The sequence below is a fragment of the Zootermopsis nevadensis genome, unplaced genomic scaffold, assembly GCF_977971745.1.
Source record: "Zootermopsis nevadensis isolate Lab colony 2312 unplaced genomic scaffold, Znev_1.0 Znev_ptg000020l, whole genome shotgun sequence".
In the NCBI taxonomy this organism is placed as follows: Eukaryota; Metazoa; Arthropoda; class Insecta; order Blattodea; family Termopsidae; genus Zootermopsis; species Zootermopsis nevadensis.
Genome location: NW_028259152.1, coordinates 86486 through 111455, shown reverse-complemented (window position 1 = coordinate 111455; position 24970 = coordinate 86486). Strand labels below are relative to the sequence as shown.

The window sequence follows — 24970 nt, the reverse complement described above, 5'->3', positions numbered from 1 at the left end:
AAGGAGAGACATCTCTACTTTTGCGTGTTAGTTTCAAAGCATATCAAAAGTTTTTTTAGAATATACAGACGTACAAACGTCTGTAAAGAAAATTTAAGGACTTTTGAGAAACACCACATCGCGCGGTCTGAGGATTGGACCTTCTGCCGCTTGGTCGCTGGTACCGTGGGTTCGAATCCCACTCAAGCCATGGATGTCTGTGTTGTGCTGTCCTGTGTACAGGTAGAGGCCTTGCGACGGACCGATCCCTCGTCCAAGGATTCCTACCGAATGTCTATAGATCAAGCCAACGAAATATTTGGAACCCGCAGTGCTCAGGCACTTGAAGAACGGGTCGTTTCCAGTGTCCCCAGTATATTTAAGACAGCTTATTTTTCTTCTCAGTCGCCTTACTCTTAAATTACTTTCGTTCACTAGTCGATAAATGTCCTTGTTTTGTCCGAATATAATGTCTGTTATATCTTAGGACATTCTTACTGACTTGCTGCTTAACTAATTAACTAACCAACCAAGCAGCTAAGCAACTAACTATATTCATGGAGCAGAGTACACCTTCATAAACCAATAATCGCTCTACTAGTACAGAATTTTCCTGCCTATTAAGGAACTAAAATTATCTATACCCTGACCATTAGAGTCTACCACTAGTCTATATTCTGAGCTACATTAATCCTGTCTCACCCTCCCTACGCCAATATTATCCTCCGATCTACGCCCTTGTTTACCGAGAGGTCTATTTATTTCAGTTTATCCAACAAAAATGTTGTACGCATTTCGTTTCTTCCTATGCGTGCTGCATGCCCTGAAAATTACACCTTCCTTTATTTTATAATTGTAATAATATTTGTCAAGAATGGAACCCATCTTAAAGCCATTTATTTGGCTTCATAAACATAGGAATGTTGAATTTAATAGGCTTCGTCAGGTACAAATCTTTACCACAGTAGGTAGGGCCTACATTTTACAGTCGGTGGTCTCCCTGGACGTGTATCAAAACCATAATCTTCAACGATAAAGATTGTAATGCCAGAAATGGCATTGCTCATCTGTTATCTCAAGACCATTCACTTTTGTTCGTCTCACTGCCTTCGTATTTCGAAGAAGTAATGCATCCAAAACGAAGAGCATATTACAGATGTTATGAGCTCTTCTATTCAGTAGGGTCATTCAAATGAAGTTAAATTTACAGGACAGAGGAAAATGAAGGCAAAGACCTTACCCCAATAAGGTAACCACCTACCAGCTTGGCCAGATGGCCGTCTATATTGGCTTTCTAAGTTTCTCCCGGTTCCACAGGACATTTCTGGGAAACTACGTTATTATGTTTCTGCCGCGTAATTTCTCAGAGATGATGAGATTACGTTCATCTTATTTGGTCTTCTGATTAAACTTTATGTTACATGGCGTATCCCAGTCCCAGGACCGTGTTGATAAAAATAAGTCTTGTATCGGTTCCAGTATGAACGCCGATAAATTATATTACGGAAAATTCTAGAATTTGATTTAAAAGTGTCTATTTACTTTTTTATGATACAAGCTTCTCGGTTTGCAAACAAGAAATAGAATTAAAAACTAATAACACAAGTTTAAAATTAGCTTTCTTCCAATCAGAAGTGGCTTTGATGCAGTGATATACATGTATATTATTTCCGACGTTGGGACTCTGAGAATGAGGTTTAATCATGGGATGCAAATTTCAGAAATATGAAGTCAGAAAAGTATTATTAAACATTTCTGATGGATGAGACAATTGAGACAGATTTGTGACTCCGATGTTGCCTTACAAATGTCTGCAGCCGAGTACTCTCTTCAAGAATGTGTAGTAAAATTGCGAAATAATTACATACACATACATACATACACACCTACGTACATCCATGGCTATTATTTCGAAAATTAACATTTGCGACCCCATGTTCATAGGAACATTTTTTCTTATTTTTGATCCTCGAACACGCACACGAAATTTGTAAACATACTTCTGACTCACCCTGTATATATACCACAATTTCGAATCGACGGTCGCATGTTATCAAACTGGGCAGAACATTAGATTCTTGTTTAAAAGCAAATAGTGTTCACTCAGAATGAAATATGTTTTATATATTTAAAATACTTTTATATACAAGCAGGCTAAGGCTTCCATCATTAAATTAAAGCATCTTCATATGACACACATTTGCCTATCTGTTATTTATACTTATATATTTGAATTTTTTTTTTTTGTAATATCATTTTCATTTAGTAACAAAATATTGCAAATGGAATTAAATTGTGCATGATAAATATAAAATTTGTATTGTTTGCCCTCTAATTACATTGCAACCTGTATTCAGTTAATCTTCAATGATGTAATTTATAGACTAACAAACAATTACATGATTCCAGGAATATATGACGTCATATTTGCACACAGACGTGCCATGTTTAATGAAAACTAAATTACCATTTCAGCTCCGCAGAATTGTGAATTGGTCATTGGATTCACTTAATTGTACGTAGGGTCCTCACTGAAACACAGTACTGAGATGAATATTTGGACTTAAGAAGAATGAAGTGATAAAAGAATGGACGAAAATGCATATTGAGGAGATTAATAATTTATATTCTTTACTAAGGAAACATTATAAAACCAATATAATCGTTCTATTACCATTCTGTCTTTATTTGTTACTGGACCTGATGATCTTTGCTGTTGTGATTTGACAGATCGGGAGACGTTTAACATAAATTGTGGGCGGGGGTAATTTATTTATAGACCACGCTGTCTGGAGTACTTCTTTAATTACATTATCGGATGCTGTGTACTCTAACTTACTTACAGATTTGTTAAGTAAACCATATATAATATAAATAAATTAGACTATCAATTACCATGTCTCGTTATACACGGATGTTGAGTTCCTGTGAATCCCCGCGAGTATTGAAAACGTGTAAAACAGAAAACATTTTTATGTTGGACTGACGTCAGAATTCTTTGATGCTAAGGTAATTAATTATCTTCATCACATTCTCTGATGTTCCTGGTGAAGTTTCGACACAGGTTTGACCGAAATTAAACCGCGGATAACGAAAGCGCTCATAACGAGAGTGATCTGTATATGATTCAGCGCTAATACAAGTAAACGGTTTTTCCACCTTCTCCCCGTTTAGACCATGAAAATGATGACTTTTTTTCTGGCTGCTGCATTGATGATCCTTACGTAGCTGTTAACATGTTTGGTATAAATGCGTTATCGTAATGAAACTTATAATTAACAGTGTTACTGAGTTGGGGCGGTCGATTGGAAGGGGTGGTTATACGTTTTCCGTCGTCTCGGAGCCTGTTTTTAATGTCATGGGTCTCTGGTCATAAAGACAACTTACGAACAACTTAGCTCAGCAGCTGAGTCACTTACAACATTCTCTAGAAATGGAACCTGCTCGTTACTCGGCTTTTAAGAGACTTTTATATCGCCCGTTTATGTGAGAATTTAACTCAGCACTATTTCAAGAGGAAGGCCAGACATGTTCTAACCTGACAGTCTGCTACTTGTTCTCTATTATTACTCCTTATAATTTATGGGAACAAAACAGACTGCATAACTAACTGAGCACAGATAGTAAGAAATGTTCTCTGCGGCATTTTAGAGTATTCGTCCCTTGTTTTTCAAATTAATAATATTATTCCTTCTTGGCAAACCGACAGCTACTTACGAATTTTTCCTATATGGAACACGAAGATTTCTCTGGCCCCCAGCTGATAAACACTGCCCTATAGAAAATGCAACTCAGTAATATATATAAATATATATACGTCAAGAAACCGTTTCAAAAATGTAGTGAAACTTTCCATTCAAGTTTTATTAAAAGAAATTGGACAATACTGTTTCCTTTAAGCAGAATTTTTAAGTGTCTTACTGTGTCTCACGATTCTGTTCGTATTTAATATTCCTGAAAACTTCCAAGAAATGATTAATTTTTACATTTATTGCTCACCGTTGAACAAAAAATATACCTAAATTCATTGTATTATAGTATTTGTTTTACAAGTTCCTGTTATTTTGTTGTGAAAGTTATACAGTAGGAGTTGATGCTAGAGTTTATCCTAAGCCTCACTTCAGTTTTTTTTAAAGAAAAAGTCGCGACAATAAGATGGCAGAAAGTACTCGAGTCTGCCTTCTGTTGTTTCTTAAGTGAGAGGAAATGAGCGATGTTTACGGTCTGATGCGCAATCAAAAACATTTCCTGTCTTTATTACCTCTTATTCATTTGCTTGTATATCCTGATTATATGAAACAACATGGCGGAAGTTCTGTTGCTGTGTGGGAGGTGTCATTTAAAGGACACTGAACTGAGATCCAGATCCACATGTCAGGTTCAGATGTAATATTTAGTGTCATTTTGTTTTATTATCAGGCCTGATGAGCTATAAAGATGAGATTAATGAATTAGAATGTGTTTTAGACAGTATTTTAGATTTAGCTGTGTACAACTTCCATGGAACAGAAAATTTCTAGAAAATATTATACTGTTAAATAAATTTTCTGCCTTTAATGTTACTCAGAGATTCATTAAAAATTTCATACCTGTCCGCCATTGAACCGTGTTTTCAGCCAATTGACAACCTTACGCCCTATATTTTTATGATTCATTTTAATATTATTACTGCACAGATTTGCTTCAGCTTCAAAGGGCTGATATTTCATTACGAGGTTTCTTGTCAGATGCGTCATGTCGGACTATAGCTACGGCTGATATAGACGATATTGCCCTAGATGGCAGCAGGGAGAGCTTATAGAGAGTGATACGAACCATGGTCACGCATAAACTAACGAAATTGATTGGGTGAGGTGGAAAGGATTGACGCAGAGGCTATAGCGTTTCTATGGTAACGAGAGTAACATCCAACACAACTCGTGTAGAAGTGATTCCTGTCAACTCCGTCGAGAAAATCATGAGTATCTGAGAAATACATTGTTTATCATTTAAAAATGATGCTACAGTGTAGTGGAGTAGAATAGTAGTAGCCGTGTAGTCTGGTAGAAAGTTACCGACATTTTAGGGGGTTTTACTGCCTCCATCATAAGGGCGAAAGCATCACTGAAACGTCAATATACTTCACGTGCACGTCACGACATCCCAGAAGACACTCGCCATCCTACTCGCCGCCGTGAGAACCCAAAATTTCACCACTTGTACGTTTCGCCTTTCTGAAGTTCAAACCATCAGGACAACATTAAGTTAGTAAACTACTAAATTTATGTTAGATATTTATGTTCGCTGACTTAGAGGCACTTCACATGAAGACCTGCATGTTTCTTTCTGCGCGCGCATCATAGCAACTGAGTGGGGAATCCAAAGGCTACACTGGTTACCATGGTTACCTTTGTTACCATGGTTACACTTGGTTACCATGGTTACATGGAGATCCCCAGCCATCCAGAGAGCTCTGACGTCACTGGCGCCATTTGCAAAGGTCAGAGATCAGATTGTGACTAAAGCGCCAAAACTATTACGCTGTGAGTTCATATCCTGACTTGCTTTAATAGTCATTTTTGCAGGAAATCTGAATCAATTTGGACGTAAATTTTTTTCTTTAACTTAAATCAAGGAAATTACGTAGAAAAGCTATTTTATTCCGCGAGGTCACGTGTCTGTTTGTATATCCCTTTGTCAATTAAAACGTTAAATGGTGTTCTGCATACTATTTCTTGCCTTTAAATCCTATAATTAATGTAAAAATTATTTTCATGAATGGTAAATCGTACGTAATTTAGATTCTACGCTCTCATGGAGGCTAGTATGAGGTTGGTTGGCTTCTGGGTTGTTTTTTATTTTTTTTTATTTGTAGTGTTCTGTCTGACGACAGGTCCATATATCATGAACAGGATCCTTCCAACCTCTTCAGGTTGTCAGGGACTTGCTCATACATATATACATTCTTGGCAGAGATGATCAGAAGTGGTTTGCCATTGCCTTCTTCTGTGTGTGAGTGGAGTAATTGTTGGGATGCCACGGTGAAACCGGGGAAGCCCCCGGAGGAAAACTCCGTGATGCCTAGACCACGGCCTTGCCCAACACAAGTTATAAATTTGAGCACCACCGGAAATTGAACCCGGGACCCCAGGCTTACAAGGCTAGTGTTCTGACCGCTAGACCACCGTGGTTCTGGGTTGTAGCCCCGTGTAATGTGTTGCCTCCATCATCGGACCTCATCTCCTTGATGGTGGAGGCAGCAAGAACCTCTGAAACGTCCGTAAACTTCCCAGATGACAGCCATATTCTTCCTTAACGTGTAATTTATTTCCAACTGTTGCGTAACATTTATATATCCTCCGTTAAAAATACAAATATCGAATACCGTGTTATTAATACAACTTTTATCCACGTATTTTGCTGTTGTTCCCTTTTTGCTGTGAGGAAGGCGCTTGTCATCCTATTTATTGCATGGAAAGGCTATAAACTAATGCTTGACAGCACAATTTGTGCAACTGAGTGCTGTTCCATGAGAGAAATCAATAAAATCTAATGCGAAATGTGCACTGTAAGCTTTTCCCCGTTGTTTCCCTGACCAGGGATGGGAAATGTGTCAAATTGTTTGGTTTCACGGATTACGTCCTCATGCAAACCCACCCCCAGAGTGACGTAATTGCCCCCCCCCCCTGTCACTCTTCAGTCTATTTACTGCTCAAAAATAAATCCCTCTACCACGAAGTCTTAATTTGGTCATAAAATGGGAGAGTTGTGGTACAGTGCTGTAGAAGCTTAGAGAACCTTAACCCTCTAAACAGTTAGGTGCTACTATTTCACTTAATTGGGTATAAACTAAAAAGAAATTAAAAATACACGGTATTAAGTCCAATTTTTTGTTTATTTAACGATGCTGTGAGTAGTTCAGATTGTATAGCGTTAAATGATACGACTATTAAATAATAAATTCGAAATATTATAAAAGGAGACAATGCTTATGGACATACTTAAGGTATCCTGTCATTTTTCGGAGGGCCTGAGAAAAAATGCGGAAAATCTATTAGGGTAAGCAGTCTCCGTGAATAGATTGTTCCCAAATATAAAGCAGGAGTACTACATTCTTGGCTGCGACATTTGTTCATAATTCATTGTGGAAATTTATAATTTGTACATGTTGTTCGCGTACGCAGTTAAATATTTAGCCGTAGTTTAATCCTGTACATAAGAAATAATAAAATAATATATTGTCACATAATTTGTTTCGAAAAATTATGTCTCGTATTTTATAACTGTGACAGTTTTATTGGTCAGTCTGCAATCCTCGGTTCGATTTTATGTTGAGAAATAACAGATGAATGCGCTAGAATGTGATTTATAATACTTCGGAATCTTAAAACGCAATACGTCGTTCAGTACTGGATAAAACGACATGACTTTTAAGAATCCATGGCAGTATTTTTCTCGACTCAAATTTCGCACTGCCGCCATGTTTGTTAAAAATGTTCAAATTGTCGTGATATTCATGTACGTAAAAATAACTCGTGCACATATATTGTACAAATCTGAATCTGACACTTACGTCAAGACATACACGAACTCTTAAATGAAGGTAACAGAGAAATCTGACTTGTGTTGACCTAATTTTAGGTAGAGTGATGGATCGAATGCTCAAATGCAAAAAGCATGTAATCGCGAGCACTGACGGATGGAAAGAAAGCAAGTTCTAATGTTGTTTAGGGATTCACTACGAATTTACAACAAGCTTCTTTAAAGAAGTTTTGAAAGAAAAAATGACTAGTAAAAATAAGCCCCTGTTCAGTAGGAAATCCCCTGTTTCATATCGTATATTATGTTTCATTACTGTCCACGTGTTTGTACTAAATTATTTGATTGGCGGAGTTTTATTTGTTGTGTTATCATCTTCCAAATGTGAGATGAAAATTTAAACAGGGAAGTCAGAAATTTCTTTCGCTCTGAGAACATTAACGTGGAACACACACATAAAGTTTATGTCACATAAAGGCACGGACAGAGGCGAGATAACTTTCTAGTCTAATTCCCTTTCTACTTTTGTTCATTGCGGCAAATGAATTGAAAGTTTCATGTTTTTATTCGGATAGTAAATTTGTATGTTGTTTAAAGTTGTAGATTAGGGTAAAAAGTTTTTATTTCGAAATTCTTCTGAAATGATGCCCCCAACTTAAGGTTACCAAATCTTGGAGCAAGATTGTAGCAATTTGCCTACTCGCTAGAAATTGTATTTGTTTTAATTACAGAATATTTTGCAGATGACTAGTACTGTTTTGGATTAATAAATCATGATTGTCAGTGGAATATCTTTCAAGAATATGAATTTGGAATTTCAGCAGCGAATCCGGATTTTTTTTAAATTTCTTACTCAATTTTGTAATTTACAAAAGTGTCGTGAAAGCAAAATGCTGTTTCCCTTCTCCAAATTCTCCTTTTCGGTTTTAAAAATTATGTATCACTTAAATTTTGCGGATATACGTACAAATACGGCATTTTCTGACGTCACATTTAAATTTTTCATATCTCGGACTTTACTACCTTATGCTACGTTACGCTCAGTGAAATGTTATAACTAAATTCTATTGAATAACTTGAGAACACTAAAACCTTACATAGACATGAAATTTTGGTTACTGACGGCGGTGAAGATTTCAGTGTTGGTTTTCTGGGTTGCTAGGAGGAAAATACTGTTTCCATCTTCAGGATTAAAGTGTGGCTTCAACCCTGAATGTGGAGGCAGTATGTTCCTCCAAGATGTTGATTACCTGCATACAAGTCCACATGTCTGTACAACAACAACAACGGTAACCCTGGAAACTAGCATCGACTCATTAGAATATTTATCTCGAGATCTGCGTCTTTTCCAAAAGACAAACTGAGCTCTGTGCCACTTGGTCATGTCAGGTTTGTGCTGGCAACATCTGCCTCCGTCTTCTTCAAAAGCATATGGTAATTTGTATAATTAGAGTCGTCATTGTAATTACATGCTGTGCAACCCAGATACACACAGTGAACTAACAGTATGTTATCTGCTTTATCCTGAGGCTGACTGAACTTTCAACTACAGTAATCGAAGTTAATTTACAGCGAATTCAATTTCGGTAATAGTTTGACAGCTCAATCCGATATCTTGTTAAGTCTGATGTATTAAGAGATCGACATCTAATTAGTAAACGCCGTTTTAAATCTAAACTGCACCAGGCTATAATGTATCTGCCCCAGCAATTGGCGAATTACTTTAATTAATTAATTATTAATGTCACATGATCCTTTGAACCCGTAACAAAGTTCAGATGTTTGGAAACGATAATACACAAATGAATATCGAATTACATTTGTAAATGTTTGGGACCGTTAAGTTAAAAATATTTTATCACTCTGTATCCTCTACGAAAACATAAATATTCAAATATAGAAAGATTTTAGTCAGGTGAGTAAAGTTCACTCCATAACTCCTATTTCCTTGAGATTAATTTTAATATTATCATCTCACTACCAGTAAATATGCATATCTTTACGCACTGCTAATTTAAACAAGTCTAACTCGGAGGTTGAAAGTTCTGAATACTTTTTTGTACATCTGTCAGCGGATATTTTTGTATTAGCCCTGTAAAGCCAAATGGCAACTACGTTTTCAATCTGCTTGAACAGCCAATAAGTATTCATTTTGTCTTTATGGATTTCGTGTGATTCTTACAGTGACTATTTTCTAAAAAAAACAGAATACAAAATATGATCTTTGTAACGGTAAAGAGTAGTGTTTTCTTTGAGGTAAGGGCTGAGGCTTGGATAAGACCCTGCTTCGTTTCCTTGCTACTTTATATTTTATCCCACCCTGATCACTTACCTTTACTGGACCTATCACTACCAGAAGGACGATTGAGCACTGCCTGGGGTCCTTCGTAGCCACAAAAAAAATTTATGTCTCCCTGCCCGTTAAAAAAATAGTGCCTATCGCAACTCCTACACCCTTCTCTTATCTCTCACCTTATCTCGTTTCTTCCGAAGTTACCTGAATGTTCACTGATTCTCCTACGCAGATTTTATGTCACGCATTATACATGAATAGCCACGGTGGTCTAGCGGTTAGAACGCTGGCCTTGTAATCCTGGGGTCTCGGGTTCGATTCCCGGCGGTGCCCGAATTTATAACTTGTGTTGGGCAAGGCCGTGGTCTAGGCAACACGGAGTTTTCCTCCGGGGGCTTACCCGGTTTCTCCATTCACACACAGAAGAAGGCAATGGCAAACCACTTCTGGATAATCTGCCAAGAACGTATATGAACAGGTCCCAGTCCGAGAAAAGGATGGAAGGATCCTGTTCATATGGACCTGTCGTCAGACAGAACACTAAATAATAATAAGATGAGGTGGTCTAGCGGTTAGAACGCTGGCCTTGTAATCCTGGGGGTCTCGGGTTCGATTCCCGGCGGTGCCCGAATTTATAACTTGTGTTGGGCAAGGCCGTGGTCTAGGCAACACGGAGTTTTCCTCCGGGGGCTTCCGCGGTTTCTCCGTGGCATCCCAACAATTACTCCATTCACACACAGAAGAAGGCAATGGCAAACCACTTCTGGATCATCTGTCAAGAACGTATATGAACAGGTCCCAGTCCGAGAAAAGGATGGAAGGATCCTGTTCATATGGACCTGTCGTCACAACAGAACACTAAAAAAAAAATATATATATATATATATATGACGATGCTTGGTGAATGTGGAATATTTATAGATGAGTATGAGGTATGAGGTTTAACTTGTTTTGGGATTTCTTGTGTAATTTTAGATGCCCCACCACGAAACAATGTTCTCGGTGATATTTGAGAAGAAAGTTATGCTGGATCACGATAATAGAAAGTTACATTTAATACCATCTCCGTTTACATTTTCATTCGAAGTAAGTTGCCTTAATTTAAATACAAGACGCACACCAATTTGGAAGCGTATGTGTGTGTTGTTAGTAACAAGCGTACTTGTTATATGCAGAATCGGCGGCCAGACGCGTCTGTCTGGCTTGAACCAGAAGCTTTGAAGTTGGAAGTCGGCATATCTAGTTTCCTGTGCTACTGGTAATTAGCGTTGTAAGCTGGTGATCTGGGGCTGAAAGCCGCAACGTCATTATATGGACAGACAGAGCAGATTAACTTTGTCTTGAAAAATAATTATGGACCGGCATGTAGTTTTCATTACGTTCTTTTAACACAGGAGAATATTTCGACCTATATTTTAATATAATATGTAATAATTAATATCTTCTTCGCTGTAATTTATGTAGAATTAATAGTTTCTTCAGATATGAAAACTAGTTACAGACTATTTGAGTTCAGTATTAGGGATGACTGACTCATATTTTGTAGGCGTTTATTTTATTTATTTGCTAATACATTGTCCATCAAGAATGACAAGAAAATCTATAGTAAACACACATAGTTGTACATATTATCCCATAAGGCCAAACATCATTTAACAGTGTTACCATGACAACGTTTATAACATAAACATTCAGAAATAGTATCGCATAACGACCAAAATCCCTCAACAGCAAATGATAACCAGCCAACACTTGCTTATTATATAATTCGATTGTTTATTTAACTTTGTTTTTATTATATATGGTTATATAGCGTCAAACGGAGTCTAATGACGAGTTAATTGGAAAGGAAGTTGAAGGAAGAAATTGTAGAGTAAAAGGTGGGAATTTATTAACTAACTTATTGCAGTTTTTCACGAAGAATCTACGTCACGGAGTTAAATATTATTTTAGAAATTTTCATGTTTGTTTCTATCGTACGATTCTCGGAATAAAAGGCGATTATTCATTTAAACAGCGTTAAATAGTTGATCTTTGTAATGGAGAAGTTAAGTGTTTTCTTTGTGGTACGAATTGGATCTTTAAATAATATTTAGAAAAGCTTTTATTTGAAGATTTCCGTCTTCTGGGTTGTTGCGCTGTGTAGTCTGGTCGATGTTAACCAACGTTTCAGAGGTCATACTGCCTCCGTCATCAGGGCGATGAGAACCTCAAGTCTTACAAGCTTTTATTTCTTAATTTCTCTGCAATACAATTTTTGGTACGTCTTTTACAATCTCTTGAAACAATAGTGCAAAAGAAATTATGTTGCAGAGAATCAAAGAAATAGTTCTCTTTCCGAAGGAAGTTTTAGCTGTGTGGATTTACTAATATTTTGAATCATGAGACGCCCAAGATTTCGCATTTGTCTTCAAAGGTTTGACTTGCACTTGTTATGGCTGCAGGTGCAACTAGCCGTACAACAAACTGGCTTTAAGAGGGTAAAACGAGGCTACAAACCTCTGCGGGTTGAAAACCTGGTGCATCACATGAGGCCGCAACATGACCCAACCGACCCCTACTTCCCCTTCCAATGGTACCTGAAGAACACCGGACAGAACGGTGGCAAGGCGAAACTGGACCTCAACGTAGAAGCAGCCTGGGCTCAGGGAGTTACTGGGAAAAACGTCACAACTGCAATCATGGATGACGGTGAGTGGCAGTTGTTCATTGCAGATATTTTTTTTTTTTTTTTTTTTGAAATCCAAGTTGTAAACACGTTACTGTAAATTATTAAATCCCTTTTTATTCTGAGGAAAGCCCTAAACCAGGTCCCTGAAGCGAGAAACAAGCATCTAGCAGTCTGAGCTATTGGACGTCAATATTTTAAATTATAATTTTGTAATACGTGAGTTGATGAGCCGGGATAGCTCAGTCAGTATAGTGACTAGCTACGGGCTGGACGACCGGGGTTCGATCCCCGACGGGGGCAGAGGATTTTTCCTCTAGCCTCTGCGTCCAGACCGGCTCTGGGGCCCACCCAGCCTCCTCTACAATGGGTACCGGGATCCTTTCCCGGGGGTAAAGCCGGCCGGGGCGTGATGCTGACCACTCACCCCCATCTAGTGCCGAGGTCAAGGAAGAGAGGAGCTATACCTTCTCTCACCCCAAACGCCTACATGGCGTATAGTGGGACAAACTTTACTTTACTTTAATACGTGAGTTGAAATTATGGTTTCTGACCTTGTGCAATACGTTCAGAGTTAATATTTAAGACGAACCACTAAATATTCATCTTGTCTGAAGCGAATAGATTTGAATTACTTCAATGCATTGCACTACTGCTTTTAGACGAATTATTAATGAATTACCTCATAATGGCAGTGTTTCTTCTACTCGACCGAAGCGTTTTAAACCAAACATTTTCGTTCCTCATTTGACATGAATTTAAAAAGTCGGTAACTGATAGTATATATCTATTCCCTGTATAATATTACTTGCATATGCTACGGCCAAAATTAAAATGAGTTTTAGGAATGTATGTCGTAATCAATACAATAATTCTCTCTTATTTACATCCTAAAACTATTGTTCATTTTGTTCCAGGTGTGGACTACATGCATTCTGATCTGAAGTACAACTATGTAAGTCCCGATATTTTGTCATTCATAGTATATTTCGACAGAAGTCTTTTTTTTGTAGTCCGTGAGACCGCGAAGTCCCTGGCTATTGAATAGATTCCTGCTTCAACATAGCATCTCGTTCTGTTGAATGAACATTTGCCTCATACCCATTCACCATATTTGGTATAGAATCAACTTCGAGGTTGTTACTCATTAAGAGAGACACTTAATGTACACTAGAGAAGTCCTGGAAATTACACAATAATTAACATTCAGGTTCGATATAACCCGGAGAGTTTCTTAATTATCTGAGCGACTGCTAGTTTCTCAGAAGCTATTCTACATGGAGTTAACTTAAATTTAATTAAAGTAGGCTTATGTTTGACCTTGAGCAGAGAACATGCTTTAAAAATACATTAATTTTAGGCCTATAACTACAGAACTAATATTGCCGTAGATCTCAAAACTTTGAAGGTTCTAATTCCAAGCCAGTCAAGAGGAATAATTATGTTTATTATAATCTGTGTTAGCTGTGTTAGTGCATCATCTTTGTCTCAAACACCTTTAATAGTTTTTCTTAGTTTAGGATAAAACAACGGTGTTAATTAGTTTAATGTGTTATCATTTTTTATAAATATCCCGTACATAGAGATTTCATTTGTAGTAACTCTGCTGTCCACCGAACATTGATTGATGTAAGGGCTTAAAAGAAATGCGATCGTTTGTAATAAGTAAATATTAATTATACTTCTCAAAAACCAGAACCTGTTTCCCACAAAGCTGACATGTTTGTATACGTATACAAACTTAATTAACTGCGTTTATTTGAAACCCCATTACGGCCACAGTACCCACACTCCAATTTTACAAATTTGTGTACGATGATCTATGTTTGTGCGCGCATTAAAGTTGGTTGTATTTGAAACCAATTTTATTTAGCTTATAATGTTTTTGTTTGTTGTTGTTGTATTTTTAATGTTTGAAGTACACTAATAAAACCAAACATATATAGTGTACATTTCAGTGTGGATATATTTGTGGGTTTTAGAAAGAGTGGTTTTATTCATTTTCTGACTTGAGGCTAGTAATCGTTATGGTAAAATCAATTTCAAGAGCGTAAAACATTAAAACACGCAAGTCTAAATTTAACTATGTTCATAGCGTTGAAAATAAGACTGTAGTATGATTTATCTCTGTGTCAAAGCGCCACACTGTAGGAGAGTTATGGTACATGTAAATAAAATCTCCACGCAATCTCGAGGTGAGGGTTCAGCTACAAACTTTGTGTTATTCAACGTTGGTGTCAGGATACATACGAAAATAAAAAAAAACTGTTATTGGATCGTGGCTTTTTGAACGTGCTGTACAAGAAACAACACCTTAGTGCACAAAAGCGTGGTTGTATTTTATCATTTCGAGGATTTTCTCCATATTCTTTTTTTTTACGGAAATAACTAGGCTCCTCACGCTATCCAGAACAAAACTGCTGAGATATTAAATTTTTTTTTAAGTTAGCTGTGTTCACAGAAACGGGGTTGTGTGAGAGTGCAATACGTCGTTAAGCAAATTCAACCCATACATATGTTCTTGAACAGAAATTCTAACTCCAGACTCGCTAAATTTTAGGCGATAAACATAAACGTTGAATCTGGGCTTCATTACAGTTCAGTGCACCTTTGGAAACGAGAGGATGCGTCTAAGATTAAAATAATTTACATATAGACTTTAATTATGCAAACTGTGAACCTCTCCGGGTTACATGAAATTATATTACCGTGTAATGAAAGATTTATTTTAGTAATATAGAATGCTCCATAAACATCATCAGGGCTTAATGGAAAATAATTACAGAAATGCTCCAAAAATTGTTTTGTGTCTCAAATATAAACAAACAAGGGGCTATATTAGATAAACAAGACTTCACTAGTAGGATATACACCCACAAAGGCCAGTGGCTGGTTACCGTGAAGGCGCTGATGTCTGCCTGCCAAACTGTGAAATCTTACTTTAATTGAAGAGAATTTCAAAACAATTATTCCTTTATTTTCTAATAGTGCTGAACTTATTCTTGGTACATAGCATTTAACCTCATTACTAAGAGCATAAACTCTGCAACTTAGTATGAAAGCAAGTTAATTTTGAGCAGAACTTCGTCTGAGGGTTTTGTTTGTTATATATGCCACGTTTCATTAGCAGTATCGCATCTGCCATGTTGCGAGAGTTAGCCAGCAATCGAACAACCAGAGATTTCAGCAAAATACGAGCGAACAAATGAAATCGACTTTCCATGTTTAAAGCGAAACGGATAAGAGTTTAGTGTATGTAATGTGCTGTAAATTCATGCAGTCTGAGGCATGAATTTTAATCACGCAAGGGAAAAAAACCAGGCATTTAAATGTTGCTAATTAATGTAGGCCAAGATCCCCAGAGAGCACGGATTTAAATCCTGATTTTGAAAGTGATGTTAGTATTGATATTCAATTTATGATCTTTATATTTTTAGTTACGAAGTAAATTATGTGAACACATAATAGAGATGTCATATCTGTTTATGACTTAACCAATTTATGTAACTATCATATATGTGTTTACAGTAAATGTAGGTAAAATTTCCTTTCAAATTTGAGAATTTTGCTGGCCAGACATGATTCCCACATGTGCTATATAAACAATTGAATTATTGATATTTAGTATAATCCCACAAATCTCATTGAAGTTTGATCGGGCTTATAGTCATTTTTAAATGTCATCCATGTGTTTCTCATTGAAATTATGATAAAATATTTAATCCAATTCCTTATTTTTATACTTTGTCTTAATTTCAAACTGACATGGCTCTAAACTTTCTTAATTCGATTTATGTTAATAGCATATTTTACTCAAAATAATTCGACTAACGAAGTTCTTATGATATATTCTGAAACACGTGAACCAACCTGTTTAAGTGACTTCAGCTCTAAAGATAAAGGCGGTACATTCTTACGAGGCGTTGATTCCCACGTACACGGCGTCAAAATACAGATAACTATGAACTCTGTATGAATGTTCCACAGTTTTTATGAAAACTGGCTTCATATTGTAGCTCTCTCGCCTACAACATAATACACAAGCTTATTAATCTTGGTTCACTTCATTTCTGTGTTGACTGTATAGCTTTGAATAGGACAAATTGCGGAAATTCTAATTAATTGCTTGTAAAATAATTTTTTCAGCTTTAAAAGGGGGAGGCATTGAAGCGTATAAATAGATTTTATTAGTAGTTTAATCAAAGCTTAAAAATATTCGTCTAAAACAAACAAACAAACGCAGTTAATGTGACGTAATAATTGCCAAATTTTATCCTTGTTTCTACATGCGACTGGGTCAAATATCAGCTGATGTCAATTAATCTCTGTTTGTAACTCTGCCTGCCACTCAACGCGAATGTAAGGGGAGTGGAGTCATACATACTCCCTCGATGTATCTGCGAAGACAATTCACTGCAGTAATCACACACTCACTTTGTTTCACATCAGCGATTGAGGGATAAATTAAATTCAGTCATTTATAATTTAATGGAAACTGTATCTTCCGCCCATACTATCACTTAATACAAGGCATTAATATCAGGATGATCAAATCGAGGAGAATGCGATTGGCGGGGCATGTAGCGCGCAGGAGATATAAATTAGAAGTGACTTTCAAATTTTAATTGTAAGGGAGGATACTATTCGGTAACGAACCTTTCATGTTTTATAGGAAATCAAAATATCTTCCATGGAGTTGCTTAAGTAGTTAATTGTCAATTTTCACTAGTATTATAAAGTAGTACATTTGAATGACTTCTTCTTCTGCATTTATAAGATTATATAATAATAATAATAATAATAATATTTTTTTGTTTTTATTCAAGAACGCCAGAGCGAGTTACGACTTCAGCAGTAATGATCCGTACCCTTACCCACGCTACACTGACGATTGGTTTAACAGGTACGTAAAGTATTTCGTTCGTTACTAAGTCGCTTAATTGAGCGTCCTAACACACAAATTGTCTTTTATCTGTTACGAACTAATATTATGGCTACTTTAATTTTACCTGTGGCCTTTGCTCCGTACTGTTTGCAGTCCTAAATCTGCGCATTTCGGTGTTGTTTTGCGTTGCTTTGTTTCTCGTTTTGGTGTTGTGCTGTGTTTCCCTGTTGTGATAAGAAACAAACACTCGTCTAATGATCTGTTATGTTAATTGTTCTACCTTAGCGTGTAATATGTTTTTTTATATTCGTCTAGAAAACTACTTATTAATTTCCGTCGTTATGTTCGCTAGTAATAGCAACTAAGACGACTCCTCACATTTATAACATCTCCATAAATTATGAAGATGGCGGTCTCTAGAATGCATAGTCCAGTAGGCATTGATCGATGTTTGAGGGGGACTTTCTACCTCAATAACGGGGGTGATTATGGAAACATTTAGGAAGACAGCCATCTTTTTATTTGTCGTCAAGAGAACTTGGACATATCTAATTTTATCGAGCCATTTTGATTATAATTTGGCCTATGTTAAGAATCAGTTAAAAGTTCTAAATGATTGTAAAGTGCATACACCTCATCAGAATAGTTTCACGAGCAGATGAACGGTTCTTAAATAAGCAAAATACTATTAATATTTGCGTATTTAATTCACTTTAAGGGAAACATTTCTTTGTATTTACCTGAAAAAAAGCATACGGTATGTGTTTCAATTATTTTTAAAAAAATTAAATGATTTCTAGAAGTTGACTAGCACATCAGTAACTATTACTATGTGTCATCGAAAGCGTGGTCCAGGCTTCAGTATTTCAGTTGAAAAGACACTTAAGAAACTAACGTGCCTTTTGGGAAATTTTACAAAATGTTACGAAGATAAAATCAAGACAATATTTGCCCTTATATAAAAAACAGGATTTGTCGTTTGTGTGGGACTTTGTTCTATTTACACTGAGAGACAATCCATGTACATAGCAAACAGACATCCCCCGTACGTAAATGAAATATAGCTTTTTAATGCCATCCCTAAGCGTGTATTAACCCCCTTCATTGTCTTTTATTCTCTGCATTGTTTTTGGAGTCGTGTTGATGCTAAAACTTAACCTGCAGTTAAATGCGATGTGTAATCTAATAAAGTCTGTAAATATAAGGATGACCGAATTTTATGTGATGACAACTTGAATATTATTAGTATATTTTCATTCTATAATAGTCCGTAACAATTATTTACATGTTACATGAATTTTATGTCGTACATTGTCCACTGTCTGGCACAAACCTATATTTTAAATACACGATTGGACGTTTCGGCAGAATAGTTGGCACTTCCGGCTCTTCTGACCGATTTCCTCCATACAGGTGTCGCTGTAATACCTAATATTAAGCCACGATTACGACGATAGCTGTCTCGTGGGTTGTAGTACCGTGTATTCTGGTAGAATTTAACACGTTTTAGAGGTACATGCTGCCTCCATCATCAGGGCATCATCATCGCCACCGTGAGGACCTCAAATCCTGCTAACATGATATTGCTATAATTTAAGTTGCAGAAAGCGTTGTTATGTGCACGAAAAAACAAGAACAAGACTATGTATAAGCGACGTTTCGGGAGAATACTGACTTATTATTCAGAAGCTACCAACCTTGTTTCCTGTGGTCATTATGTCATTCTGAAAAAAAACATAAACTTTGATCACCGTAAATCTTACAATTCACCATCAGGTAATGATGTTACAGACTTTTGTCAGGATTCAAACGTCATCAAAATTTCAAAGCAACATGTATAGTACAGCATGCAACAAAATTATTTTAATCCTCTCAAGCCTAATTGTAACTATATTATACAATTGCTTTAGCAATAAATAATTATTCATTTTGTAATTAATATGTTTCGTATGATTCTCTCTGGAAATAGGGGTTATTTTCTTAAACAGCGTTAACCAGTTGATCTTTGTAACGGTAAAGTGTGGTGTTTTCTTCGCGGTACGGACTAAATTCGTAAATGCCATTTATTGTATTAGAATATTATTCTGTGGGGATTTGATGATGGTCATGACAGTAGAATGTGTTCTCACAAATTAGTTCGCTGCCATCAGCTTCCACGAACACGCTCGTCTAACAGGATGGCAGCTGAGTGAGAAGTTGGGGGAAGGATAGGGAATCTGTGAAATTTGGTGCACTGTGGAATCATGCATTATTGAGTTTGCCCTGTGTGCGAAGACTCAATACCGGAACAGCGCGACACATTTCTCTCCCTCGAATCGATGTACACGGTGTTCCATAATAGAATTACTCCATTAACACTTTAGCTGACACTGACGAGTCACGGTGTCGAAACTGGCCATGGAAATTTTGTGTCGTCGTTGTCACGATGTATGAAGCGAATTATGAGCGTAGTCGAGTGGAAATTTCTACTGATCTTCTTACGTCCTACGAAACTTTTTCTACCACCTAAAAGACAAAACAGAATTGTTATCACAATACTAATAAAACACAGGGGATTAATTTAAAAATAATTATTCAATGTATGATACCGATACTATCTACATACAGACAACGCTGAAGTTTTCCATAACTGCAACCACTATTTATTTTGTAATACAACTGCAGTTGTGATATTTCTGCTTTCAGTTCAACCATTTGCGGGTTATCCCTGAAGACGTAGCCCTTCATAAATCCTCTTAAGAAGTCAATCACAGGGACACCCAGACAGTAGGTCTGTGGTGGTCATATCATCCATTTGCTAATCATTCAGGTCATCGGTAAGATTTCAGGTTCTCACGGCGAGCTCGAATGTAACTCTCTCGTGGGTTATTGCGCCGTGAAGTCTTATGGGAATTCGCCGACGTTTCAAAGGTGTTTAGTACTTCAATCATCATGGCGATAGTTTGATACTTCTGTCAAATTCGCCAGACTACACGGTGAAGCATCGTAGAAGACACGTCATCTTTGTTAAAGATATCGATTAAACAGACGAACGTACCATGAAAATTTTCTTTAAAAAATTAAAACCCACATGAACTGTAAGTGATATTGCCCAATGCTTAAAATAATATATCTTATATTTTCATTCATGTGCTCTGAAGAGGTGGGACAAAGTGGCCTTAGAAATGTTGCGCGTTTCAGGCATTAATAGTTTCAGCATTCACTGGGTCATACGAGGCGATCGATCGAACAAATCCACCAGATTAAATAGCACTCGGATCATGCAATTTTGTGGTCGCCATCGAGTCTTAAAGGTTGTCTTGGAGGAGGGGAGTTTTCAATTCCTCACACACGCGTATTCTGTTTACTCACGTACTCGCTGGGTAGAATTGCGTATCGAACACACGCCATCTTGTTTACTACTCAGATTTTTATATACGGCTTATCACAACAGATAAAAAACTCGCATCACATGTTGTTTGACACCAAACTCATTAATTTTATTGTAATAACCACTAACGAGACTACATGGGGTCACAATTGAGACGACAACAACGTAAAAAATAAAAATATAGCTTCCCGTGACATTATTAGCGTATAAAATTTCATTAATATCTGGATTGATTAATAACCTATTAGTGAGAGAGAGTATGATCCCATACGCCTCATAAATATTTCGTTATAAATTTTGTAAGTTGGATTAAATTATCAGACGTTTTTCCTCAAAGTTGTTTTGACGTGGAAATGATCGTTCATTCGATAGCTGCCTCTTCGTAGGGTCAAACCACGGACTTTTGGGTGACAGGATTCCAGTATTTCCACTGGACAATACAAATTTAAATGACCATATTACTAACAAAATATTTACCTTTAAATTTCTAATTTCATGAGTTTAAGGCGATCCATATTTGGGAACTAACTTTGTAGAAATTAAATCAAACAAGGCGAGTATTCTGGCTTTTAACGTGCCCTGAAAAAATTCAGATAAATCAATGCGTATCATCAGTGAAGTTATGGTCTAAAAATGGGGAGTGAAATATTTGGGAAAACTATTTTAGCAAAGTTGATTTTCTCTGAACCACACAGTATTTGGCGTTACTGGCGTGATGATACTGCTGTTTACACATCGAAATGCTTTGTTCTTTTCATGAATGACGCACTCACAAAACACGTCTGGAAATACGGCCACTTTAATTGTTCTAGAATAAATCATGTTAGAAAAATAATACCATAAACAGAACTCTTATTCAGTATGATATTACTAAGGAAAAACCTTTAGTTCAGCTCGGCGAGTAGGTTTTGATTCCTAAAGGAGGATACGCAGGTATAAAAGGGAGATGTCTCGTAAATTGTGATTCTGTTCTGTCCAGTGACAGCATTTGTGGGTGAAATGCGTTCTCAACACAATTCATAGAAAGACAGTGGATCAAAGGCCCATATGTCTATGTGGAATATTCGGGATATTAGTCATGGATTGTGTTCAACGTATTGTTCTGTCAATCTATCTGCTGTTTAGGTTTTATTTCTATTATGCCAGTTCATTTCGTTGCCACCAGAGTGAGTGATTGCGACCATGATAGTCCACGTGCACAATGGAAATGCCAAAATATTTGTACAGCAATGATCCGGAAACATTGTGTTTGAATAACAAATGATCCATATTTCCCGTTTATTCATTGATCGACCGCATGTGATCTTTTTGAGTTGTGTATTCTGATGACAGATTTATATAATCGAAGTCTCTGCTATGTTATTTTTGCCTGTAATAACGCTTCATTGTTCTAAAATTAAAATAGTTTTTCGTTAACATTTTACTTCAGTCGTGAAAACGCAGGGGTGTTGCCTTCATTTAACGATTCAACTGGTTGACGTAAGCCACATAGATTTAATTATATATTTATACCCGAGGCGAAACGTGTTCATTAACCGCGCAAGCCTCAACTAGGCAGCTAACAACCCCTGGTTTTCCTCGATCTGCCAATCGATTCATTTTATTAGATTGGTTCTGCTTTATTATAGTGTGCAGAGTGCTACTAAACCGCTAAACTAAGGCAGAAGAAGTCCTTTTCAGTGTTAGCCGTGCTAACACGGTTAAAGCTTGACGCGTGTACGCGTACTCTGCCTCCCTCGTTTACGATCATGAACGATCATTATTTGGCAGCGTTTTGCTCAAAACCACTAAGTTCTAATCCTGATGGAGGCGTCACTGGTATCAAGTATCGGAAATATATCCAACCGTTTCCTACTAGAGCGTAGGTCTTATTTCAAAGTATTCCACTCCAAAGTAATTTAAATGTTAGGTACATTCTTACTTAAGCCTACAATGACCTTACTATTTTTCCTATTTCTTAAGGAAAACAATGTTCTAGCGTGTTTCAGTTTCATTCGTGACTTTTAAAACATCGCTGTTAAAATTTCATCCCAGTACATGGAAGTTTCTAATTCCTTGACAGACTAGTAGCACCATGTTTACCGACGCTTCAGAGGTAGACGCCCTGATGATGGAAGCAGCAAGCACCTCTGAAACGTCGGTAACCTTCTACCAGTCTACACGGATCTTCAACTCAGAAGACAGCCATATTTATCCGGGTATGGCCTTGAATGTTTCAGGCCGAATGTATTTTATTTTTATAGAAAATGTGTATACTGCATTCCACAAATTTGATAATTTTTTGGACATTTTAAATAACTACTTCAATATTTTTTTCTAAGAAATGTGGATTCGATACTGTAATAAAATTTAATTTAGATTCAATCTGTAGCAATTTGTCACATTATGCTTCGGCGTTCTTGTGGTGCAAATCAGAACTACGTTGCAAATTTCCTCTTCACTGTCGACTTTCAGCACAACTTATTACACCCGGACAAGAGAGAATCTATTTACGTTTGAGTTTCACGCAGGCTCCTTTTTTTTCCAAGAACTGGATTGTGGAAATTAACGGGAAATAATATAAAAGCAGTCTCTGGGAATCGGATTCGGTTTTTATTTCCCGATGGAAAGAAAAGCGATTTTACGGAGACGAACAAACGCTATGAAGTGACATTCTAGAAGTTTCAAAAATTAAATATAAAATCCATTGTAATTGCCTGAAGTGTTTTTCCATTTGGGGGATCTATTTTTCTCTTTTAGCTCTATAAACTCAAACAAATTTTAGTACGGTAATTTGTTTAGAATTCTTCCAGCGAACCATGACATTAAAGGGACTTTACTGAGTGCAATTATATTAAATATGATTCTTCTTACGTTGCTAATTTGATTGTAATATGACTGTGTACGATAGTATATTCCTTTTCATGTTTCGAGTGGTACAACACGTATAATTAGTTCTCGTGGAGTTATTAAATTCAATTGTCTTTGTACAGAATCATAATATAAATCCATCAGCCATGGGAACACATTGTGATTCCAGTCGTAGGGTAGGTTAAATGCAGGCTATAGAATACAAAATGTGTAGTACGACATAAACTACCCCCTACAGGTTCCGTTTTAGCGTCATTTAACGGAGTATTGTTATGTTTATTATACATCTTCCTACCAAATCTTTGTCTTTTATCCCCTGTAGATATTAATTTCTCATAAAATACGAAGGTAATGGCCGTGGTGGTCCATCCATAAGATCTGCAACACACCTAACAATTTTTCAAAAATTTAAAAATTTATTTTTTGTGTTTACATAATTTGTAACACTTCATTTCATATATAACATTATTTTAATATTGCCCCTTACGTTGCCATTATCCACTAATCGAGTGAACTGAGGCGAGGGAGGAGTGCGAAGCAGAACGGGGATATCACCCGGCTGCAAGGATTATGTTCTTTTGCGATGGTCCTGGAGAATTTCATCGGGTGGTCGTGGGGATGTCTTGGAGAAGTCCTCGAGAAATTCTAGATAAGTCTTAGAGTGGTGTAGGACTAGTCCTGGATAGTTTATGCCGAACTTCATTGGATTAGTTTATGTTTGTTTGGGACTAGTAATATTGAGTACCGGAAAGAACAGCTGTAACAGCCCAAACGGTTTCCGCACTGCGGTAAAGAAAGGAAACGGAACTTCTACTGTACTATTTTTTCCAAATTATCTTAATGGCTGGCCATTTGGATCGCAAAAATACAGCGTAATAACAACAATAATGAGTTAAATTGGATTAAATTGCGTTGAATTGTCTTAGGTTGGGCTAGGTTAGGTTAAGTTAGGTTAGGTTAGGTTAGGTTAAGTTAGGATGGGTTAGGTTAGGTTAGGTTAGGCTTAGCTAGATTACCTAAGGTAAATGTTAGGTTGTTTAGGTTATTTTAGGTAAGGTAATTAAAAGTTTTTTATTACGAATAATGTTTATTTTTTATTTACAAATTGCAGTTATTTATTGTTACAACTAAAGCTACATTTCGTTAATAATGTGATTTAAGGGGTTAATATATCTACAACGAATTTAAAAATTTAAAAACGAGTATTACTGAAAATGTAAAATAATATCACGTTATACTGCAAGAATTTATTCGACAAAAAATAAAACATGTTTCAGTCTCATCCTTCGCTTATTTAAGGTACATCAGCTACTCCGCCAGCCTTTGAACGACCTTAGATGCAAATTAAACTGCCTGGATCAGGGAATAAAGTAGTAGCTAGGGGTCTGAATCCTTGTGAAATGGTGA

The 24970-nt window shown here is 36.7% G+C and overlaps 1 protein-coding gene across 2 annotated transcripts in view; it reads left to right on the top strand.

The window, feature by feature from the left end:
* The window catches only part of amon (prohormone processing protease amontillado), an 89571-nt gene that overhangs the window by 48201 nt on the left and 16400 nt on the right, over positions 1 to 24970 (top strand). The window contains exons 1-4 of one of the 2 annotated variants that reach the window (XM_087351648.1): positions 11562 to 11670; positions 12235 to 12481; positions 13376 to 13413; positions 17285 to 17361. In XM_087351648.1, the coding sequence (XP_087207774.1) occupies positions 12319 to 12481; positions 13376 to 13413; positions 17285 to 17361 (278 nt within the window). In that variant the 5' untranslated portion in view covers positions 11562 to 11670; positions 12235 to 12318. Of the gene's footprint in view, positions 1 to 11561; positions 11671 to 12234; positions 12482 to 13375; positions 13414 to 17284; positions 17362 to 24970 lie in introns of those variants that run through there. The other variant, XM_022064555.2, reaches the window with a different exon arrangement.